Source organism: Petaurus breviceps, unplaced genomic scaffold (assembly GCF_028583685.1).
Source record: "Petaurus breviceps papuanus isolate PSGF00001 unplaced genomic scaffold, PetGlider_PUasm1.0 178, whole genome shotgun sequence".
Classification (NCBI taxonomy): Eukaryota; Metazoa; Chordata; class Mammalia; order Diprotodontia; family Petauridae; genus Petaurus; species Petaurus breviceps.
Genome location: NW_027185777.1, coordinates 1,535,976 through 1,559,650, shown reverse-complemented (window position 1 = coordinate 1,559,650; position 23,675 = coordinate 1,535,976). Strand labels below are relative to the sequence as shown.

Below are 23,675 nucleotides of genomic sequence, written 5' to 3'. Positions count from 1 at the left end.
CAAAAGTCTTTGATCTGCACTGTAGAATCTCATATGGTTCATTTATTGTCTCTCCTGTTTGTTGCATGACCCGCTCACTGTGTGGAACAGGTCTTGCCTGTGCCTGGTGACTGCTGCAACCACTTCCCCTCTACCTTGGAGCTTTCCATTAACCCTTTGAGTTACTTGTAAGGTACTCAAAGCAACTTAAGAAGAACTTACATTCTTCCGAGTTCTTCTGGAATTATTAATATAAATTATTTTATATTAATTATATAATATAGATAAATTAATCCATTATTAATATCATTATTCTCCTGGTGAGGTTATGTGACTGTTAAAGAGTTTGGGATTGTCTGAAGTATTTTTGACATTGTACAAATTGCAACATAACCTCTGCTTATTTGGGGGCCCGTCTGTAGAACATGTCCCAATTTGTACATATTTATAGACTGATTTAATGGGCTGTTCATTCATCGTCATGTCATGGTATGACTTGAAATCTTTTTTTTTCTCTAGAATGTAAAGTATGTTGCACAAGCATTTAAAATCAGTAAATACATTCGGATCTTTTTCTCCATAACTTAGTTGTGTGCCTACAATGTTAGAAAATCACCTGTGAAATCCTGTGCCTTATATTATCATACTTTCAGTGTTCCTGATTCACATGTAAAGTATTTTTGTAAAGATATTTTCGAGATGAGAAAGCAAGCTTGAGTTCATAGTTATGTTCCTTTTGAGTTATCCTTCTCATATAATGCTTGATGAGTTATCTTTTCCATTCTTTTGTTACCTTCCCTTCTTTAGAATGGTAGAACAATAGGTCTTTATGGGCAGGACCCCATTTCATTTTCCTTTGTACCCAGTACCTAGCATGGTTCTTAGCAATGAGTAGGTGTTTAATAAATATTTTGGGAATTGAATCACCTTGCAAGTTGATGTCTCAGTGTTTTAAAAACTATATTATATCCATCGGGAATTTCTTTTGTACATAGGCCTGGCCACTCTTTTGGACTTTATCCTAAGTATTAGTACCACTTTTTGACATAGTTTTTCTGCTATATAAGTGGTAAATTACAAATGTCATATTATTGCTAATGAGAATAGATCACTGTAAAAAACAGAACCTTAATGTAAGACACAGTGATTTATAGGTCCCATAAATGAGACTTCTTATTACCTTTAAGTGCAGACATAAAAACATTGTGCCAATGACACCTCCATTCTTTTGGTAACCAAATCCAGAAAACTTTGTAATCATCTTCTATGGTAATCTCTCTTTCACTCTTTTTATCCAAGCTGTTCCTGAGTCCATTCAGTTAAATTTTTAAATTGTTTCTTAGATGCATCTTGTCTTCAATCTTCCCATTACTACCAGTCCTGTTCTTATCCAAGACTGGATTCCTTCGGCAGCTTTAGGTCTAAATTGCTGCAGAATTTTCAGTTACTTCTTTCTATACTTAATACACTCCAGACTAACCTAACTTACTCAGTCACCTTCCTGATGAAGTACCTGTTGCCTATAACACTAAGTCCTTTCATGATCTGGCCCAGTTTATCCTTTCAAGCTTTACAGGTTTTCCCTCATCAGCTCTCCATTCCAAAGCATGGTAATGCCAGCCTCTCTTCCTTTGCTAATGTTAACCCTGCATTCTGAAATGTTTTCTCTCCTCTTTGGCTACTTATCTTAATCTTTCTATCTTATTTGGTTATTTAGTTTAATTATACCTTTTCAGTGACCCCTCCATGCACTGTTCCTCTCCGGGCCGCTTCCTTTCATCTCCTGTTGTACTTACAGCACCTGTGACATTTTATTATATACTGTTTTTCATCTCATGGATTCGTGCATGGTGATTCTATCTTTAACCATAACCAGGTTGTAAATTCTTCTAATTTAAGAATAATGTTTTCTGTTCCACTTGAAACTCTCCTAACTCTCAGCGGAGATCAGTTAAAAGCTTAATGTGTTATTAGTGATTATATTTTCCTTAAAAACAAAACTTTCTGAAGACATACACAGAGTAAGGTAGAAGGTAGCCTGTGCAGAGAGGAATGCATTAGCAGCAGGGGTGGGGTGGAAGGAATGGCTATGTAAAGAGGTCAACTGTGGCACTTAAGCAGACTTAGCCTAGAAAGGAAAAAGGAAGAAGCAGAGCATTCTAGACCTGGGGCAGTTACCAAGCCATCAGGACAGGAGATGGAATGTCTTGCATAGGGGACTGCCTGTGGACCAAGGTAGCTAGCTGGATCATAGAGTACATGTAAAGAGACCTGAAAGGCAGGAAGGGGTCAGATTACAAAAAACAGAGGCCAAACAAGATTTTGTGTTTGATCCTGGGCTGTGATACTAAAGTCACAGTTAAAGGGAGCAGTTGTCACAGTTGTCATAGTCAGATCTACAACTGAGAAAAATCTCCTTGGCAGCTGAGCAGACAGTGGATTGGAGTGGTGGTGAGGCCAGTAAGAAGGCTGTAACAACTGGAATTTGCTTTCATTTTTGCAGAGACCCTTACTACATATGTTACCTCATCAGTGTTGCTTTGTGAGTGGAAAAAAGGGACAGATTAAAGAATTGTGACATTAGAAAGAATATTTGGCACCTGGTTGGCTATGTAGGATGATATGTGAGTTTCAGGTCTGTGTGTTAGGCTTCTTGGCCGGGAGGAGGTAATGCCCTTGGCAGTAATGGAAAAGCTTGGAAGAAGGCAGAGTTTGAGAGGATAGACAGTGAGTTTGTTTTGTACCTATTGGATTTGAGCTGACAGATATCTGATGATGGAGGCCTGCAATTCAGGAGCGTTTAGGACTCAAGATGGAGATCTAAGAGTCATCTGTGTAGAGGTGAGAGTTGAGGCAAGGAGAATTGATTGAGATCACCAAGTGACATAACCTAGGGGAGAAAGAGAAGGGGGCCTAAGATGCTTGTTAGAGAGAAGTCTATTAAGGGAGGCATGAGCTCAAACTGTTGTAGGTCCTCCCTCAAGCTTGTCTTCCAGGTTGGCGGGTGATTTTATGTCCTAGGAGATCCCAGGAAGCTCATCACACAGCAGGCAGAAGTTACCAGTTAAGAGGTAAGGATGACTGTGGGAATCTAAGATGGAAGAAGTCTTATGCCTAGCTGGTGGCTTGGTGTTAGCAATGTTCCTTGGGCTCCAGGGGAAGCTAGTAGATAGGGCCTGCCCTGGCACATAGAAAGTGGGTGTTTAATAAATGTTTATTAATTTATCTTTTCTTAAGTTTCACTTCTTTTTTCATTGTTAATATATTTGTCTACATTATGAAACTGTAGATATATCTGCTCTTCTACTTCTCCCCCTCTTTCCCCAGGTCCTGATTTTGCAAGTAATGATAATAAGCCAGGCTTTGAATGATGGCTAATTTATGGGTTCTCACTTATCCACATTTGATTGCCAGAATTCTGTGTTAGAGCACATTGCTTTGATTATAACCAGCTACCATGGGGGCGGCTAGGTGGCCCAGTGAATAGAGCACCGGCCCTGAAGTCAGGAGGACCCAAGTTCTAATATGGCCTCAGACACTTGACACAAAAACTAGCCGTGTGACCTTGGGCAAGTCACTTAACCCCAATTGCCCTCCAAAAGGTAAAAACAAAAGAAAAATAACCAGCTACCATGGTAAATTTAGCTGAATAATATACAGGAAAGTATACATTTGTTTGTTTCCTCATTAAAATGAATATTCAATCAAAAAGCATTTATTAAATATCTACTTTGTGCTAGGCAGTGGGGCTATGGAGACAAAAAGGAAACAGTTCCTGTTGTCTTAGAGCTTTTACTTTGTGTGACATTATCTCTGTCCCTCCTCTCTATCTGCCATACCTCCACCTATTCTTCATGAGTCACCGGTCCTAAAGAGAGAGTCATCATACTCCTTGTCCTGCTTTCATTCTCCCTTGCCAATTGTAGGTTGTTCCTTTAACACTTTCATTCAACAACCCGTTTCAATTTTCATCCAGTATCAAAATGTTCCATCTAGTCCAGAATATAGTGGCTGTTGCATATCAGCCATCAACTCATTCTTCCTTGAATGCATACCTTTTTCTTGAAGAATGTATCATTCTGGGGCGGCGAGGTGGTACAGTGAATAGAGCACCAGCCCTGTAGTCAGAGGACCTGAGTTCATATCCAGCCTCGGACACTTAACACTTACTAGCTGTGTGACCTTGGGCAAGTCACTTAACCCCAATTGCCCTGCCTTCCCCCCTCCAAAAAGCAAAAGAAAAAAAATGCATCATTCTTTCCCCAATGTATTGTTATTTTCCAACTAAGTTTTTAAAAGCCCCTAAAGACAGGATGTTGTTTAACCTCCTACAGTTACCAGTTCCGTCTATCAATACTGTTAGGAAATATCCCCTTAAAATTAATCTAAACCTTAATATCATACAGTGTGGGGGCAGGCAAAACATTGCTGGATTTAGAGTTTGAAAAGCTGGATTTGAATCCCTGCCTCTGTCTCTTTCCACCTGAGTTTCTTTGGGCAAGATACTAAACCTCTCCAGGCTTTATGGATTTCGGGCAGGCTGCAAAAAATGTAGAGGATGTAAAAGAAAATAAAGATTTAACGAATCAGCCTTCCACTAGTCTCTATTGTGTTCATCATGTAACTTGGCAGGTGGGTTGCCACTGCTTACTCTCTTCTGTTTGTCATATGACCCACAGCAACCATTTTCCTTCTCTCTCTAGTCTGAGAAGAGTGATTTCATGATAAATAAAAATCTTAAGTAAAAGTGTAATTTATTGATATTATTTGAAATTTCCTTTTTAAAAAAATATGACTTATTTGCAAATAGTTTAATCACTAATTATACCTTTACTTAGAAAGTGAGCTGCTAAAAACCTGTCTGCAGCCCAAAGAAGCTTAGCCTATTTTAATTTTGGTCCCTTCTTAACTGCCAAGTTGTGCTTGTCTGCTCTAAAATATAGGTTTGGAGGTATAGGATATAATCTTTAAAGGGCCCTTTCATCTTTAAAATTTTGATCCTATAATCCTTTTCATGGCATTTGAAGCCTCTTTTTTTTCTTGTTAAATGATATTCACCATTTCTATACCCTTAATATTCTGGACTTGAAGACAGCTAATTTGCATTATAGTTGTCTCTTCCTTGGACTAAACAACTCTTACCTTCTTTATTCTAGTGTTAGTTATCCCCTTAGTGTTCCTGATTATTACTTTATATGCATTTAGACTTAGTGTATAATGAACCCAGTTGTTTTAAATTAATAGTTGCTGTTGGAACAATTAACCCTGGTTATTAACTCTAGATGTTCTGTTTAGTGCTGCATAAAATATAGATATGTCTTCTATATTAAAGGTATAACTGCCTGAAGTCCCAATTAGGATTTATGTTGATGACTGAGGGTTTTGTTTGTTTTTTTTTACCATATATACCAACATGGTTATTGAGTACAACTTGGAAACTTATCCAGAATTTTATTCTGTGCTTGATTTTCTTACTTTTTCCTTAATCATGCATTCACATACTTCATTGTATTTAACCTGGTCTGATTTCTGAGTCAGCTGGTAGTCATCTTGGATTTTACCATTCTGTTGCATGTGACTCATTGTTCCAATGCTTCTGAGGTCTGTGCATGGTATCAGTATGAATTGACTGACTCTGTTTGATATAAATTTGATTACTGACATCTGAGTAGTGTGGAAGACAAGACTAGACTTGACCCTTCATGATTTGTTGTCTTCTAAGGTAGACAAATAAAGCCGTTAGACCTCTTATTTTCGTCTTAATTGGTAGTGTGGCAACAGCAAGAATTGTTTCATCTCGTCAGACATAGCAAGTACTGTGCAATTGCTTCTACCAGAAAATGAATCCCCCTGCAACAAGACTGATTAATAGGATTAAATGTCTGCCTTTCCCCTCTCCCCCCTTCCCCCCAACAATATTTTTTGACTATTTTTCTTTCAACGAAGGTAGAGTTGACATTAAAACAATTAAGCCATCTGATAGTTTTTTGGCTCATAAATTTAGAACTGAAAAGGACCTTAAAAATCACCTACTTGCACCTTCTTTATTTTACAGATGAGGAAATTTGGCAAACTAAAGCAAGTAGAAATCCAAGACTAAAATCATTCTCATTGAGGAGTGGTAGGTAGATGACTATCAGAAACTAAGATGTTTGGAAACTGGTCTTCCTTAATTGTATTCTATTGCAAAAGTTCTTCAGATAATTGAATCATAGATTTAGAGAGAAATGAATACTTAGTCCAGTCCATTTCCTGTTCTATAGATCCTTCTTGTATTTAACAAGTTTCTGAATTATAGGAAAACTCTTGAAATAGTAAATATAAAAGTAATTGCTTAGAAAGTTGAGAGCTCAGAGAATTATTTCAGAGAGAAATAAGTAGATAAAAAATGACTTTTTAGTTATTTGCTGCTTCCTTTTATGTATTAGGCAGAGGTGAGCAGTTTGTTCAGTTTTTCCCCCCATTCCAAAGAATGTTGGTAACAACTAAATCTTGGTTTTAGTGATTTCTAAGCAGAATGATCCATGATATTTTGTAGTACTAATGACTTAGCCTTCTAGCTATATTCCCTCACACCTACTGCCACCCCTCTTTTACTCCATCTCTATATTTTGCTCTTAAATTCAGCTGAATTTGCTCTGAAATCACAAACTTCTAGAACCAGCTTCCCCCAATTCTGGGATGCTCTCCCTCCTCAGTTGCAGCTACTGACTTCCCTGGCTTCCTCCTAACTAAAACCTCTCCTTTTTTTCTTTTCTTTTCTTTCTTTTTTTTTTTTTTTTTTTTTTTTTTTTGGAGGGCAGTTGGGGTTAAGTGACTTGCCCAAAGTCACACTGCTAGTAAGTGTGTCAAGTCTCTGAGGCCAGATTTGAACTCAGGTCCTCCTGACTCCAAGGCTGGTGCTCTATTCACTGCACCAGGTAGCCGCCCCTTAAAACCTCTCCATCTACAGTTTGGCTTTGCCAACCCTTCTTAATTCTTCCCTCTGTTAATTGTGTCTGATTTATTCTATATTTAGCTTGCTTAGACATATTTATTTGCATGTTGTCTCTCTTGTTAGATTGTAAGCTCCTTGAGACAATCTTTTGCCTCATTTTGTATCCCTAGTGCTTAGTACAGTGCCTGACACAAAGTAGGAGCTTAATAAATGTTAACTGATTGATTTGCAGCATAATTGCAGCAAAGTTGGCAAAGGTAAATTGAAGAGTCCTTGCAAAATCTGTTCTAAAGAATCTGTTTTGTAATATTTCTGAGTTTTGTTTTGTTTTTAATTAGCAAAAATCCAACATGAGAGGCCTTTGTAATTGACAGCTACAGTGAGTGTAACTATTTTCCACATCAAAACTGGGACATAGGATTGTCAAAGGGAAATTTCTTTTTTTGGAAAAAAAAAAAAGTGTTAAGAATGTACTTTCTTTTCTCCTCAAATTCCTCTTAGAAAGTACAGAGGAGAACTTATGCCACTCTTCTCCAGGATCCCCATATTGAAATTCTGTTGAGTTTGGAAAAATACCTGAGTAGGGTGTTTATTTTCCTGTACTGTCCCAGTTTTGACTGGAACACTAAGTAGTGTTAGAGGCCCCTTGTTGTCCTTGACTTTCAAAAATCCAAAAGTTAAGAATACAATCTCAGCTTCACTTACTAGTAGTTATTAGTAGTCAATATCCCTTAAGCCTTAGAATCAGATAGGGCACACTGCTCCTTGTTTTTCTTAGTATGTTGGCTAATTTTTCTCACAGTATCATTTATAAATTTTAAATGGTTTATTTTATTTATTAAAAATATTCTGGGAATAATCTTGTATTTTCTAAGTAACTAGACTTTGAAAAGTCTAAATTTTCATTTGTAAAGTCTGTTCATGGATTTGAGACCTTATATTGTAAGTCCATTAGATCTTGCAGTCAAAATATAATATGCACTACATATAAATCTATATTAATAATAATTGAATGTATTTTTAAGGATTTTAGTACTTAATTCAAGCAATAATCATTTATTAAATGCCCATTGTGTATCTGGCACCTAGTTAAGTGCTGGAGGTACAAAGAAGATAAAAGACAGTCACTGACCTCCAAGAGCTCACTGTCTACTGGGGAAGAAAATATGCAAACAAGATATAGATAAGATAAATTGTAAATAATCAACCAAGGGAAGGCACCAGAATTAAGGGGGATCAGGAAGGACTTCCTATAGAAGGTGGGATTTTAACTGGGACATGAAGAAAGTCAAGGAAACGGGGAGACGATGAGGAAAAAGAATTCAAGGTATAGAAAACAGGCAGTGAAAATGCTAATGCAGGTCCAGAACCCATCCAGACTTCTTCCTGTTCCTTCTAGCTTTGAGGTAGATATCTCAGAGCCTCACAGATTATAAATTCATTCACACTGAACCTGCTAGAAGGTTGGATCTAAAGGGAAGATCTTGAAGAATCTAATCACATCCCTCTCTCCAACCACTGATGATCTGACCCCTTATACACTTCCCATTGTGGATCTACAAACCCTATTTTGTACTGCCCTCCTCCCTCATTCCTGTTCATTTCAACCTGGGGTATGCTAGAGGCTTTGAATTCAAGAGCCCAATTGTTAAATTTTCATCCAGGGCATTTACAACTCAGGAATTGTAAACATTACAATTCAGGCTCCATTTGTTGTTTTGTTGATTTTCTTAGCCATAAGAAAGTGATAGAGAAAATGTTATTAATGCAGATTAAGCTTAAAGGTATCCTATTTAAGGTCCCCCTGACTCCCCCCCCCCAATCCTGGCTCATTGTTAAACATTTGCCATCAAATCTTTGACTTCAACCCAAGCCTCACATGTCTCACTCATTTCCACTATGCCCCCTAGAATGCCTGTTCCATAATTAACAAGCTTTTTTTTTCCCACTCATGTCACTTTCTGAAACCAGGTCTTCTCCTGATATCCTTGCTTCCATCACTACACTTTTTTTTTTGTTTGTTTGTTTTTTGCTTTTTGTAGGGCAATTGGGGTTAAGCTACTTGCCCAAAGTCACTCGGCTTTTTGTTTTTGTGTTAAGTGTCTGAGGCCGAGTTTGAGCTCAGGTCCTCCTGACTCCAGGGCCGGTGCTCTATTCACTGTGCCACCTAGCCGTCCTTATCGCTACACATTTTAATACAGGCTGCATTTTCACAATTTCTTTTTCCACCCCTCATGACCCTCCATTCATTGGTCACAGTAGGATTGTTGGACTATTCCTTGTCCCTCCTCATTGCCACTTCCAGATTTTCCCTCTATCACTATCACTCACTGTCCTGAGGTTCTTGATATGCAAATTTGTCACCCATCCAGAACCTGGTATCTTATTATCTATCAGTTTCCTGGGATGCCCTCCTTTCTTTAATGAGTCCAGTGCCTGGTTTACCATTCTATTTTAATCACAACTTTTTCATTCATTTCAAGGAAAATCCAATATGCATATTGAAAACCTCAAAAAAAAGAAAAAGAAAATCTCTCAGATATCCTAACTTTTAGCTTCTCAGTCTGTTCAATTTCCATGACCCACTTCTCAACCCTATCTCAGTTATACACAGAGATTGTGTCTTGATCTTGCCATCACCTATAAGCCTTCCATCTCCATGAGCTTCATACTCCCCATGTCCTCTCAGTTTTTTCCTAAGTTATTACCCCTATATTGTCTGTACTCTCCTTTTTTTTCCTTTCCTACCCCTTGGTGAATCAGTTCAACCCTACATCTTAACAGTGAAGATCAGTGACTATTTAATGACTTAAACTCCTGAAGAGTTATCCAAGGCATTGGCATTTTTAGCGCCTTGCTTTGAGTAACACCCAATAGATGTCAAATATTGGCCCTAAATCCAAGGTTGCCCTTCCTTCCTTTTTGTCTCACTATTTCTATTCAATTTCATAATTCATTAACCATTCTTCACTTTCTTCGTGTGAACTTCTTCAAGCTAGAAGCATTGTTCAGATATAAATATGACTAATTTTTTTCATAGTCCAATCACCAGTTTAAATTTAACTTTGTCATGTCAATGCAAGATCAGCTGATCCTCTGACTAAAGACTTAGAGCTGCCAGAATTGCCCTAGTTGCTAGCATTTCTTATTTAAAAGCAGATACTTAAAAAATCTATTGTCCATGGCTTATATTAGAAAATAACATCAAAAGTTTAGCTTCCTGAGCTACACTTTTCCTGATTATTAAGAAGTATCTGTGGTATGATATCTCCTTCAGTTAGGCAGCTAGGAGGCACAGTGGACAGGAGCTGGGCCTAGAATCAGGAAGACCTGAGTTCAGGTCCTACCTCAGATGCTTAATAGCTGTGTAACACTGGACAAGTCACTTAACTTCTGTTGCCTGTTTCTTCATCTGTAAAGTGAAGATAATAATAACCCTCAGACTTGCTACGAGGATGAAATGAGATGAAAATTGTAAAGCACTTAGTACAATGCCTGGCATATATAAGTGCTACATAAATGTTAGCTATGATGATGAGGATGACAGGTTACCCTCCTTCAGTCAATTCACAAGGGTTTTGGTGCTCAGCTCTTTATTTGTGCTAAGTATCACCGTGTTGATCCTTAAAGCCCTGGGAACTGATAACCTGTAATTTCTGTAATAGTCTTTTGATGATTCTTGATGTAGTAGTAGTAATTAGCTTTAATTGGCCTGTATCTATAATGTCTGTCATCCTTTAGTTTCTTTTATAGAAGAATATTTTTATATTTTTTGGTCTCACTTTAGATGACAAGGTTTACTTCAGTGTGTGATCTTTCAGGGTAATGTTTGGACTGAAAGGATGATAAAATACTTTGCAGAAAGCTATTTTATACTTGTTGAAGGTTTTCTTTGTAGAAGAATTGTCTTAGAGGCATAAATGTTATATAGAGATCTGCGTATCAAAAGAAAAAATGGATCTATGTTTCAGTTGCCAAATGATGCCTAAAATACTTTGTCCAAATCTGGTGAATCGTTTAGAGACATTTGCTCTTTATGAAGAATGAGCAACAAATTCCCAAATAGGAATGCACTTTTTAGCTTCTAATGGACTCATTGTTTGGTTTATTTTATTTTCCTTGGTAGTAGTTCATTTTTCCAAATATATTGACTTTAAATGATTCTCTTATAAGTTGTTCCCTGGGGCATTAAGGATCACATTTCAAGAAACAGTATTAGCTACCAAGCTCAGATAATCAGACGCAGTATAAATGTCTACCGTGTTGTGCCAAAGCCTATCTAATGACCCTAACTTACATGAGTATTTTCAAAGTTAAGAATACAATCTCAGCTTCACATACTAGTGTCTTTTCTCAGCCTAACAATATTTTCATATCTATTTTTGGCAAATATATATAGAAAAGAAACAAACTAAAGCAAAAAATGAATACTGCTAAATAAAGCTATTACTATGTGTCAAGATCTTCATATGATTGAAATTTTAATCAGAAAAATGCCTGTGATGTTTTTTCATCATCTTTTATTATTAAAGGATGACACTTTATTGTTCCAGCAATTATCGAACTGTGATTGCATAAATTTTTGTAAAATTTTCCATACTAAATAGTATATCTACCAACCATAATGAATCATATGCTTTAAAATGGATATCAAATTTGAGGCCTGAGAATATTATCCCTTTGAATATAACATGTATGTTACATAAGAAGAAAAAAGTAACAGGTTAAATGCTTACTAGCTCTTGTACTTTTCCTTCCTTTACCATTATAGGACCTTTCTTTTTGTTAGAGACGGAAATCCAAATAAGCGGAATGTGCACAATGAAACATCTATGCACCTGTTATGTATGGGGCCTCAGATCATGATCTCGGAGGGAGCCCTTCATCCTCGCCTGGCACGGCCCTCAGAAGATGATTTCAGAAGAGCAGATTGTCTCCGGATGATCTTAAAATGGAAAGGAGCGAAGCTTGACCAAGGCGAATATGAAAGAGCAGCCATTGATGCTGTTGATAACAAAAAAAATACACCCTTGCACTATGCTGCTGCCTCAGGGATGAAAACCTGTGTAGAGGTAAACTTTAGATGCTTGTGCATCCGTTCTATATGGCCAGATGTGTGACGTAGTTCATGTCCAACAACTGCCAGTATGTTAAAAGTTTTACCTGTCTTGATATTAATAGAAAGAACATGGATTTTGGAATCAGAAGACCTCAGTCCTGCCTCTGGTACTTACTAGCTTGCTCTTTCCTTAGGAAAATGGCTTTCTCTCTACCCCCAGGGTATAGTACCAAATGCAGCCACGATGCACAGGACTTGGAAAGGGAAGGAAATACAAACAAAAATGTGCTATCACCTCACCTTTCTTCTGTATGGTAACATATTGGGGAAAAACAGACATGCTTATATTAGGCAATCTTCCCTAGAAACCTTAACAGTGAAGCCCTATTTTTGTCTAACTCTGGGGACTTAGCTGGTTGTAAATCTTTCTGTATAAACAACCCAGACCACAAAAGGACATTATAGTTAAAGTGACTTAAGTATACATTGGCAGAAGTCACCTCTTTATTGTAAATGTCAGTATTCCACACCTCCCAGGGTAACAGTACTGTCATAGAGGTACTTTCACAGATATAACTCTGATAGAACTTGGCTCCTACCAGTTCCTCTACCTTCTCCAGCTATAATGTGGACACATATTTGGTAAGGGGAAAAATCTCTTTGTAAATCTTAAAATGTTAGAGTACTGGGCAGACAAAAAGAAAATGAAAAACGATACCTGACCCACGGAGCTTGCCTTCTGCTGCAGGATACAGCATTTATAAAGGTTAGTAAATGCAAGGTAATTTGAAGAGGGAAAGAACCCTTGCCACCTAGGAGATTAAGAATATTATCCAGCTGTGCCAGGCACGTTAGTAAGTGCTGGGGATACAACGGAAGCAAAAATCATCCTTTCCCTCCAGGAGCACGTATTTGATCAGAGGAGACAATATGCACACAATTGTGTACATGAGAGATATTTTCAAGGTAAATTGGAGGTAGGAATAGGAAAGGCTTTCACTGAATAAGGCACTTGAGTTGTGCCTTAAAGGAAGTTTAGGAATTGAAGAAGCACTAAATGACAACAGAGTGCATTTTGGCAACTCCCAATTATCCAAGAATATTCTTGCAAGAAGGTCTCGTCTTGTTTGGGTGGGTCGGAGATAAAACCTAGGCAAAAGGATTTAGGGGGAAAGTTACAAAAGGAAAAAAAGGTGTTTGAAAAAGCAGCATCCTGGAAGCAAGAGATAGAGTACTCAGTTCTAAGAACAGTAAGTAGCCCAGTATGTTCTACCTCTGCTACCTCTCCAGCCTGCAGCATGTAAGGCCACCACCCTCACTGAAGGTCTTATAACACTACTAGTCCAAGCCAGCCTAATTGTTCTACATTTCATCTCAGTGTTACCTGTCCCCAAGTACAGACCTGACTATGCTATTCCCTACTCAATCACCACCTCTCACATAGAAGACAAACCCTTCTAAGCTTGGCACTTAAGCTCTTTGATTCTCTATCCATTCTGTGTTACTTTCTCTTTTTTTTTTTTTTTAATCCAGATGCAGAACTGTGTGTGTCAAAAGATGGAGCTTTAATTGACCTTAAAACACAGTGGTATCTCTGCCCAGACATTTCAGAAAATGCTGTTACCTCAGCCTTCCTAGATTGTCATGTAGCCAAGTGTTTAAGGAAGATTTTTCCCCAGGGATATAAACACATAGTTAGAGCTACCCAGGTAACTCGATTCCCTAAAGTTACCCTGCTCTGCCACAAAACATCTCAACTGACTCTTGTCCCTTTGTAACACAGTCAGTTCTTCAGGATTAAGGACCAGTTTAGTAAACACTGGTTCAGAAGCCTGGGCCTAGCTCTGTTTCCATACTTTAATTGTTTTAAAAAGACTTGAAATTAAACAAACACCAAATAAAATGTGAGCTCTCTTTTTATAAGCTTATTTTTATAGGCAGCCGACAAAAGAGAGAAACTGGTATCCTTACCAATTATGTTGGCATTAACTATTGCCTTTCTATACCACACATCAATTGCTATGTCTTCCTCTTTTGGTGACCAGCAGTATTGGTTTATAAAATTCATTCAAATATTCTGGCTCCCAATAAAGTGTGCTTCAGTTTTTGTCTGAGTTTTTCATTAATTATAGCAGCTTCTTGGTTTGCCCCATAATCTGTCTTGAGTACAGTGATATCTATGCCAGATAACTATAAAATTGGAGCACCATTCTTTTCTGAAAGATTTCTGGCTTTTTCTTTGCAAGCTTCAGGGTTAAGAAAGCCAGTTGACTTCTCTTCTTGTGCATTGGAAGGAATGAGTTGATTTTCCAATACTTGAGCTTCTTAACAATCTACTTTCCTTAGTATAGCTTATCATAATGTTTTCTGTTATATTGCTGCGGTTTTATTGTCTTAAAATAAACTCTTTTTAAAAGTAGATTTTAATATTTTTTGCTTTTACATGGTCTAGATTTACTCCTGTATCCCTACATCTACCTCCTCCCAAAGGAACTATGTCATGTAACAAATAATTTTTTAATATGTATTCTTAAGAGCATTAATATTTTCCTATGAAATGTTTTTAATTTCATGTTATGTGATATGTAATAGCAACAACTCAGGCCCAGTCAACATGATCTACAAATGCTTCAGTGGATGAATGGAAAAGCATTTTTAAATGTTTACTTTGTACCCAGGCACTGTGCTACATATTGATAGTACAAATAAAAAAAGGAAAACAGTCTATCTTTAAGGCACTTAAATCCTAATTGGGAAAAACAGACAGGGAAGTGATAGCCACAACAGATGTTGTAGTATTGAAAGGCACAGAGAAGATGAATGGAACCATAGGAACGTTGATAAGCCCCTTTCAGAAATGGTTGTATTGATTTAAGGATTGTTCCCAGAGCAGAAGGAAAGCTGGGTAAATAATAACCAATAGATAACTAGAGAAGATAGGGTAAAAATGCTGCATTTGATTACATGAATTCAAAACCTGCTCATTTAGACAAACTGTACACTAATAAAAATTGCATATACTGAAGACATTGACTTTGGCTAACATCATTTTTCAATTGTTTAACTGATACATGATTCATTACAATAAGATGGTTCAAAAAGCTTAGAAAAACATCTCGTCCAACAGAGACTCAGTCCCTACAAGGTACAAGATCACCACCAAGGACAGATCCTCTTTAGTGGATAAGCTTATTTGCAAAACATCGTGGAGAAGGATAATGGGAAATTAAAAGCAGCATTGCTTCACAAGAGAAAAATAAATGGTTGAAGAGATTAGCTTGAGGGGAATTTGGCATAATATATTTCCTAAGCCAAGTCATCTTGGAAAGATGTATTACTGCAAAGAGGACAACATGTGAACCTAAACAGAACTTTTGACATTTTTGTAAATTGATCTGTTTTCATTGGTGATGGTAGTGGCATTATTATTATAACTGTGATAACAGTGATAAAGATATTAATGTATTTAAGAGGGTAAAGTTGGGCAAGAGAGTTTTATTATGACCATATAGACAGAAGACATATATGTTACACATGCTACATGATCAGTTTTCAAGTTACTTGAAAGAGCAGATTTTAAAAGAACAAAAAGGTCACAGATGTGCAGTTAGTGATGTATTTTTAAGATAATTTAAAACAGAAGATTCCAAAAGAACAAAAACAATCACAATTCTTTTATATGTGACCATAAAGGACATAGCAGTTACCACTGTATATGTCTGCTTTTTGTTTCTGTAATATTTTATGAGAATAATCTCCACAGAAACCAATGTATTGATTTATTTTGCTTTGTTATATATATTTGGCATAAAGGAGAATTTCTGTTTTGGGGAGGACGGAGAAAGGTGTATTTAGTGGACAGCTAAGTTAATATTCTTTGAACTATTTCACAACTCATTTATTTCCTATATAAAAAAGTTCAATAGTTTTTTCACCCTTCTGTAACATTTCCAATAAATCCTGCATAGACTTTGTTCCTCACCCACCCACTAAGATATTGGGAGCTTCTTCTGAGATTATTCTTAGATAATTGGGACTAATCAAAAGTTCAAAAGGATGCCCTATGATCTCAGCCACCAGATTCCTAGCCAAGTCAGCATTTCCTAGTCCTTTCAAACAGATCAAAAAGTGAGATTTTGTTGATAAGCTACTTTAGAAGACAATCTCAAGTGCAACTTACCTTAAAATCACAACTTGTGGCTGAAGATTCACCCCATGTGCCTTTTGCAAACTTAGGAATCTCACCTTCAATCTCTTAGTTTTGTAATAGCCCCACTTAACCGTATAACCAGCTGTTTTACAACATTACAGCTGATGTTGACAAATGAGTAGGAGAGATTGATTACTTCTTTAGCCTCTGAAATAACAGAAAGAATTTGTCCTTTAGACAGGGGTTGGAGATTGATTACTTCTTTAGCCTCTGAAATAACAGAAAGAATTTGTCCTTTAGACAGGGGTTGGACCAAACGGCCTCTAATTTCTTCTATCTCTAAGATTCTTTCATTAGAAAAAAATAAACTTAAGATCACTTATTCCCCTTCTTCACTAATATACACCAAATAACCCAGAGGGCAACATTGTGTTTAAATATAGAGCAACATGATTAATAATGACTTATACCCAAGAGTTAGCATTAAAGTCAACAGAGAAGACATGACAGGAAAAGGAGGTAGACTGGACCTTTAGAAATGATGAAAGACTGATTAACAGGCTAATAGTTCCACTCTTCCCTCACTATCTCTACTTATTAAGTATTTCTTTGGGGGAAATACAGACAAAAAAAATGCCCAGAATGAAATAGTCTGTATTGGTGATAGGAACAGCCACATGGGATGAGATCCTTGATCCTGAAGGACCTGTGTGATAGATTTTATCTCACAGGATCCATGAAGTCTTTGACCAGTGGTCAGTGATTATAAAGAACATGTTTTCCTTAGAGTAAGAATTTATAATATTTTCTGCCTAACTTGATAATAATCAAGCCTTCAGTAACTTTTAATATACTGTTTATAACACACCTTATCATATTCATTTAAACTTGAAAGTCCTAGACTCTTAAGACTTTTTTTTTTTTTTTATATTTTCAGTATGCCATGTAAGCAAGTCTAATGAAACTTTCTCTGGTGAAACTCAATGTGGCATGTGACTGATCCATTCTAAAATAATTAGCCTTACATACTGATATCCCCTGTCAACTAGGCGCAAAAGCACACAGTGCCTCCCTTTCCCCACCCCCTCCCATATGGTTTTCTGCTTTGTCTACAGGTATATCATGTCACAATATGAAGTTACATGAGTAGCAGATTTAAGAGACTGCTTTTCATGCTGTTATCTTTAAAGAACATCTTTGGCTATATGTAAAAGTGCTTTTGGTGGAGGGCCCTATAAATTACTATAGCTACCTTTAGACTAATTTTTGATCACAGAGATCATTTCAGCTTGCCTTATGAAAAAATGGCCTTTATGTGGCACTTAAAAACTTTAGTATGTACTTTGCCTCAAATTTCTTGAAGTCTTCTATACTTACCAGTAAATGTAATTTGATGTTACAGCTTGTTAAACTGAGTTTTGCAAAGAAACTGTGTGTGTTCATATATGCATATATACATGCAAACATTGGTTTTCATATTCTTTATGACTTGATTGAATATTGCATGATTGAATAAGCTAAATAGAATTGAATGTTATGTAATATTCACAGAATCTCTGGGACGTAAGAAATCTTGAGGCATCCCACACATCTTCAGGCAGTGCCACAGTCTTTTACTGAAAAGAAGATGGGAAAGACTCAGGACCTCTCAGATCTGTCATGTCTAGTCATATCATTTGTTGGCTTGTATTTAGGCAGCTCCCCTCTGTTAAATTTTTTTGTTGGTCTTTAGCTATGGACATGTTAAGTCACTGAATGTGAATGTGAAGGTTTGAAGCTTCAGTGAAGATATTATTTCTCATTAAAGTAAAATGTGTTTTAGAAATACCAACATTTTGTTTTGATTTAAAAGGGAAGCAGAAGATATTAGCACTGGGCACTAGTCCTAGCCTTGTTACTGTCTCTTTTAACTTTAGTTACGTAATTGAACATCCCTAACCCTCAGTTTCCTTATCTTCAAAATGAAGATGTTGAATTAAGTAATCTATAAATTTCTCTTCCAGTGCTAAAACTGTATGATCTTACAATGTCTTAGTGGTATCATAAAGTAAAATACTTCACACTTTAAGCACTTTGATTTGAACAAAACCCATTTTGTTGATTAACAACAGAAAAGAACTTAATTCTGTCCCAGCATGATATTCAGTGATTACAAAAACTTTTTTGACCTGTGCATATGTTTGTACAGTTAATGAACCTTTTTTTTTTGGGGGGGGGGGGGTTTAGTGAATCTTAAAGGACAGTCTTAATTGACTAAGGAATGATATGGGGGATTCAGATGTTTAATTTTCAAAATGTTATCTAATTTTTATTGATAACTTTGTTTTTTATATCGTATTCACTTCAAATTATCTACCTTTCCCATCAAGCTCTCCTTTATAACAAAGATGTTTTTAAAGAGAAAATAATACTAATTTAGCAAAACCAACCAGTATGTCAACCATAGTTAACAAGTTTATGTTATGATTATTGATAATATAAATGGGAATTTTAGAGAGATTTTGAGCAGTTGATAGCTTGATGGATTTAGAGTTAGAAATGCCTGGATTTTAATCTTACTTCTTATACTCTATAGCCAGATGAAAGATAATCGTGGGTAAATCATTTAGGCTCTCTGAGCCTGTTTTCTTACAAGTAAAGTGAGGCTAATGATGCTCATACTTTTCTCACAGGGATGTTGTGAGGCTTAAATGAGACAACATGTTAAAACACTTTGTCCATTACTTATAATTTTAACTTATTTTGGACCATACAGATTAAATTCTTAGATATTAAATGTCTACTACCCTTCTTGCGATGCATGATTTCTAGGTATACAAGTTATTTGTAATTATATGAGAACGGACCTACCACACATCACATTACGTTTCTTGGAAATTTTCATTGGAATCACTTACATGGCATGCATACAATGGTAGAATAAAAAGAGCACGTGTATACTGATTAACTACAACACTTGGCATGAGGCAAGAAACCTTTAATCAAAGAATTACCATAGAAGCTTGTCACATGTGAAAGTTTCATTATATCACTGAGTTTGTAAAAGAATTGTTGTGAAAGAAATGAAGGTCATTTCTGATATGGTTGAAAACAGGTATTTTTAAAGCCTCAATTAAGTTGAACATTAAATATCTGTGTTCCAAAGGAGCAAGGTCTAAGCAATTTGTACAATGGTCTTTTCATTCGTCCATTGTTTTCTTTGCCAGATTGAGGTCAATTTGGAAATTTAGACAAGGAGTTGACCAGGCTGGGGAAAGGGAGATGAATTGTGATGTGAGAAATACAAAAGTCAGTACTGACTATATTTTCATCTCCATATAATCTAAGAATGCCCCTTTTCCTATATGGTAACTTCAAAGGTGTTTCTGCTTTTTGCTCTAATTTAATCCCACCTAACATGGTAAGCACTAAAGAGTATCTCACACCTGCACACAAAGAAATTAAATTGACTGCATCTTAGAGAGGAAATAACTATTTACTGATATAAGAATCCCTTGAGAATTAAACTTGGTATGAAAGCAAACCAACCTCTTGTAAGAGCAATGGTCACAGTCAGTACTAAGGAGAAAAGAGTAAGATGCGATGAACATACTCGCTTCACAACCTCCGACCTTACCTAATCTGACTAGCTATTTACTGATGGTGAAAAATGGGAACTAGATCAAGAAAAAATTAGTGATAAATCACTAATTAGTTGTATAATCACAACAAAAAGTGAGAGTTTAGAAAACGTTAGCCAGGAAACACCTGATCTCTTTTTCAAGCACAAAAAGCAGCCGGTGTCAGCAAAGGTTTAAAATACAATTTTCAAGGTGTTACAGAGGACGGTGGTGGACAGAGGAGTGCTAACTCTTAACTCACAAGACATTGAAAAATGGTGAGAGAGAAAACAAGTCTAAAGGAAGCTTGTGAAATCTAACCATGCATTTTAAGAATGTCTTGGGGTAAAACTGTCAGGCAAACAATAAATTGACCAAAAAATGTAACATTTTGTTTCCATCATTGATTACAAAACCATAATATCTGTGCTTTTTAACACCTTAGTACCCGTGTGCTCTATGAGGGAGGGTAAAATGCATTAAAGAAGACAAAGCTAGGGAAAGCAGTTGAACCAAAAGCAGTTATGTAGCTGGAAAACCATGCCAGAGTAATTTTGAAAGCAAGAGAGGAATTGATTGTTCAAGATACCCAAATTAAAGGAATGAGACTGAAAAAGAAGGATCAAGTTTGTCACTATAACCCACAGGCCTCTTCTCTCATCCCTGTAAATTCTTGATAGGAATGATACACACATAACACTTTTTAATAGCAGAACACATGGCCACAACCTTCTGCTTGCCTGAAAGACATAGAAAATCCAAGATCCTGATGTTTCTGGTTTTGTTTTTGGTTTGGTTTGGTTTTTTTTGTTTGTTTGTTTGTTTTAGTTTTTGAGGTAGCAAATCAGAGACAGCCTGAAGCTGTCCTCTAGTAAGTAGTTACAAATGTATTTAAGGAAAACAGATCCCTGAATACATCAGAGGTGGGTGTTTACCACTGTCATAAATGATGTCATTGAAATGGTTGTAGAAGATGAGGTCGTCTACAGATGCTCCTGTTTGCCAGCAGCACTATACTTATTCCAGCAAGCCCCCAGCATACTACAGATCTCCTTCAGGAAATCCATGATTGACTCAACAGTTTACATTGCAAAAACCAGTTGAAATGAAAAGTTTCTGTTGTCTAGACTGCTATTTACAGTTAGATAGACAACCCATACGTACATGTATATTGCTTACGAATAGTGAACTGAACCTAGAATTAAATACAACAAAAAAGATTAGGTTGGATTTCATTTGGGAAGTTACAAATTGCATTCAAGGATAACAAGCACATCCCTGTCAGTAAATCCTAACTTTTTAGCACCTATGTTCTTTTAGTGATATACAGCTACAAATTAAACAATTTCAGAATATCTGAAGAATTAAGATTGTAGGTGACCCAAAGATCATTGGAAAGATGATAGTTGTGGTAAAGTTTCAGCATATTACTCATGATGACTTGGAAAGGTGGGGGGAGGAAGAATGGCACAATTTTAAAAGGTTTAAGTCTAAGAAATGTGTAGTCTTTAAAGGATATGGGTCAATTATCTAATGAGGACAAAAGACTGCAGACAGCCTGAATGGTTCCTTGGTATTCACAGAATATTAAAATAATTAGACTAATCACGCATACAACATGTGGATTTTCTATAGAGGTGGTAGAAAATTATATTTGATGAAAAGGTATAGTTGGGTTGTGGTTTGTACTATTTAAAGGAGTGCCTACATTATTGGGGTGTAATTATCCGTTGAAGTACAAGGTGTCCCAAAAATCTTAGTGCTGTTTTAAACTAGTAAAGTTTAAACTAGTTAAACTAGTAAAGCTTTATATTGGGGAATGTCTAAACTTTGGTATATGAATAACTATTACTGTTCTATAACAAACGAGTTCAGTGGCATGGGAAGGCATAAATTGATGCAGTGTGAAATAATCAGAATCAGGAAAACTATATTTAACGGCAGTGATATAAATGAAATAAATAAATTAAAAACTGAAACCAAGTATATTAAGTAATTATAATGGCCAAATTTTACTTTATAAAGTTGTTAAAACTTCCTTCTTTGCAGAAATAGAAAACTGGGTATGGAATATTGCATTTACTCTCCAATACTGTGAATGTATTATTGGTCGGTTTTGTAGTTACTTTTTTCCTCTTTTTAAGTTATTACAAAGGAAGGTTGATTGTATAGGGAAAAGCAACACAATATTCATATTTGTGCAGATGTCATAAGAGTAATGAATATTAATAAAAGGAAAAAGAAAACATTAATAAAAAGTGCAGTGAAATTGCTTAATACATCAAGGACCTAATTTCACCCATTTCTATTTTCTGAACAGAAGGAAACAGGAAGGAAAGAATTCAACAAAGAAAATATTTTTCTTTTTTCCTAATTTTGCCTTTTTAAAATTTTGGTTTTTTAAAGACTAGGTCTCCTTGTCTCCCCTAAGCTAACAGTGTAGGGGATGCTTCTGGGCCTGGTGTCACTCAAATCAGCTCAAGAAGCTTTGATCTGCTTTCTTTCCAACCTGAACCAGTTCATCCCTTCTTTGGCACCCTGGTTGTCCCTGGTTCCTTGGAGCTTTCCATTTATATTAATGCTGAACTTAGTGTGGATTGCCAGTCAGCCTAGCCCAGTATAGCTCCGAGCACCTCTAAGCTCAAGATCCATTAGCCTCAGCCTTCTTAATCCCTGGAATCAGAGGCATGAGCCACCACAGCCAGCAAGAAAAACACGTTTTTTGTTTTGTTTTTTTCTTAAATGTACTCAGATTGAGAAAGAAGTAAAATATGAGAGTAATTATATTGTTTTCATTCCATTCCTTCCCTTTGATAGAATGTGATACTCATTTTCTTCTTCAAAACTAGATGCTTATCACTTTTTTATTTTGTTCTTTAGACTTCAAAATCTCCAATTTAATAAAATTTATTCAATATTATTGATGAAATAAAAGTTAAGTAGACATGGGGTTGTGGACTCTAAATTTCTTCTAAACTTGTGGTCTAATTTTATTGGAGATTTAAGACAAATTAATTAAAACATTTGTGTTAAGCACCTGTGTATAATTTACTGTGCTTGGTGATATGGTATATACAAATATTAATGTTACATGTATCCCTAAGATGGTGTTGGTGAAATAACACAAATAACTAATAGAAAGCAACAGTGTAAACCTTTATCATTTAAAATAGTGAATTTTGTGTTCTGAATCCCATAAAGTGAACAGACATGTAGTAGTCTGAGACTATTGTCCACATTGACTATATAATTACGTATGCAACTTTTAAAAAAACTTAGTATCTGCTATATACCAGGCCCTGTTAGGATGTGTGTGCAGGGGAGAAAGGGGATAATCTTTGCAATGCCTGTATGACAGCAAGAGCCACCTGACACAAAAAGAACTGGGCGTCCAAGAAGGCCAGTTGAGAGCTTTCTACGTGACTAACCTGACATGACATTTCAAACGCCTAATACGTGTTTTCAACATTCAAGCAGTAGTCTCCTCACTACTTTTACATCAATAATACAAGTTAATACAAAATGGCACAAGCCCTGTCAAGGAGTCTCCCACAAACAGGTTTCTGCTATAACTATTAAGAGTACTGAGAAGAGAAACCTAGGGATTTTCTGCTGATATTCTGTAAAGAAGCAGTTAAACAGGGTCATCCAAAAAAATTTCCAAATAGTTGGGAACAAAACCAAAGATCACTAGCTTTACTGGACTGGTATGTAGCTAAATTCTTACAGTCTTGTGGAAGCTGTAGTTAATATTTAACAGATCCTTTCAAACATTGTGCTATACCCATTTGTTAGTGCAGTTAATGCTGTGCTTGTGGAAGATCCTTATTAGAACATCTCTTGGGGCAGCCAGATAGCACAGCAAGTAAGAGCACCGGCTCCAGTGTTGAGAAGACCTGGAGATCGAATCCCGGGCTGAGACACTTAGCACCCACCCAAAAACACCTGGCC

At 36.4% G+C, this 23,675-nt stretch overlaps 1 protein-coding gene across 3 annotated transcripts in view; it reads left to right on the top strand.

Moving 5' to 3' along the window:
• The window catches only part of ANKIB1 (ankyrin repeat and IBR domain containing 1), a 149,450-nt gene that overhangs the window by 46,387 nt on the left and 79,388 nt on the right, over positions 1-23,675 (top strand). For all 3 annotated transcript variants that reach the window (XM_069086162.1, XM_069086160.1, XM_069086161.1), the window contains exon 3: positions 11,688-11,988. In XM_069086162.1, the coding sequence (XP_068942263.1) occupies positions 11,688-11,988 (301 nt within the window). The remainder of the gene's footprint in view (positions 1-11,687; positions 11,989-23,675) is intronic.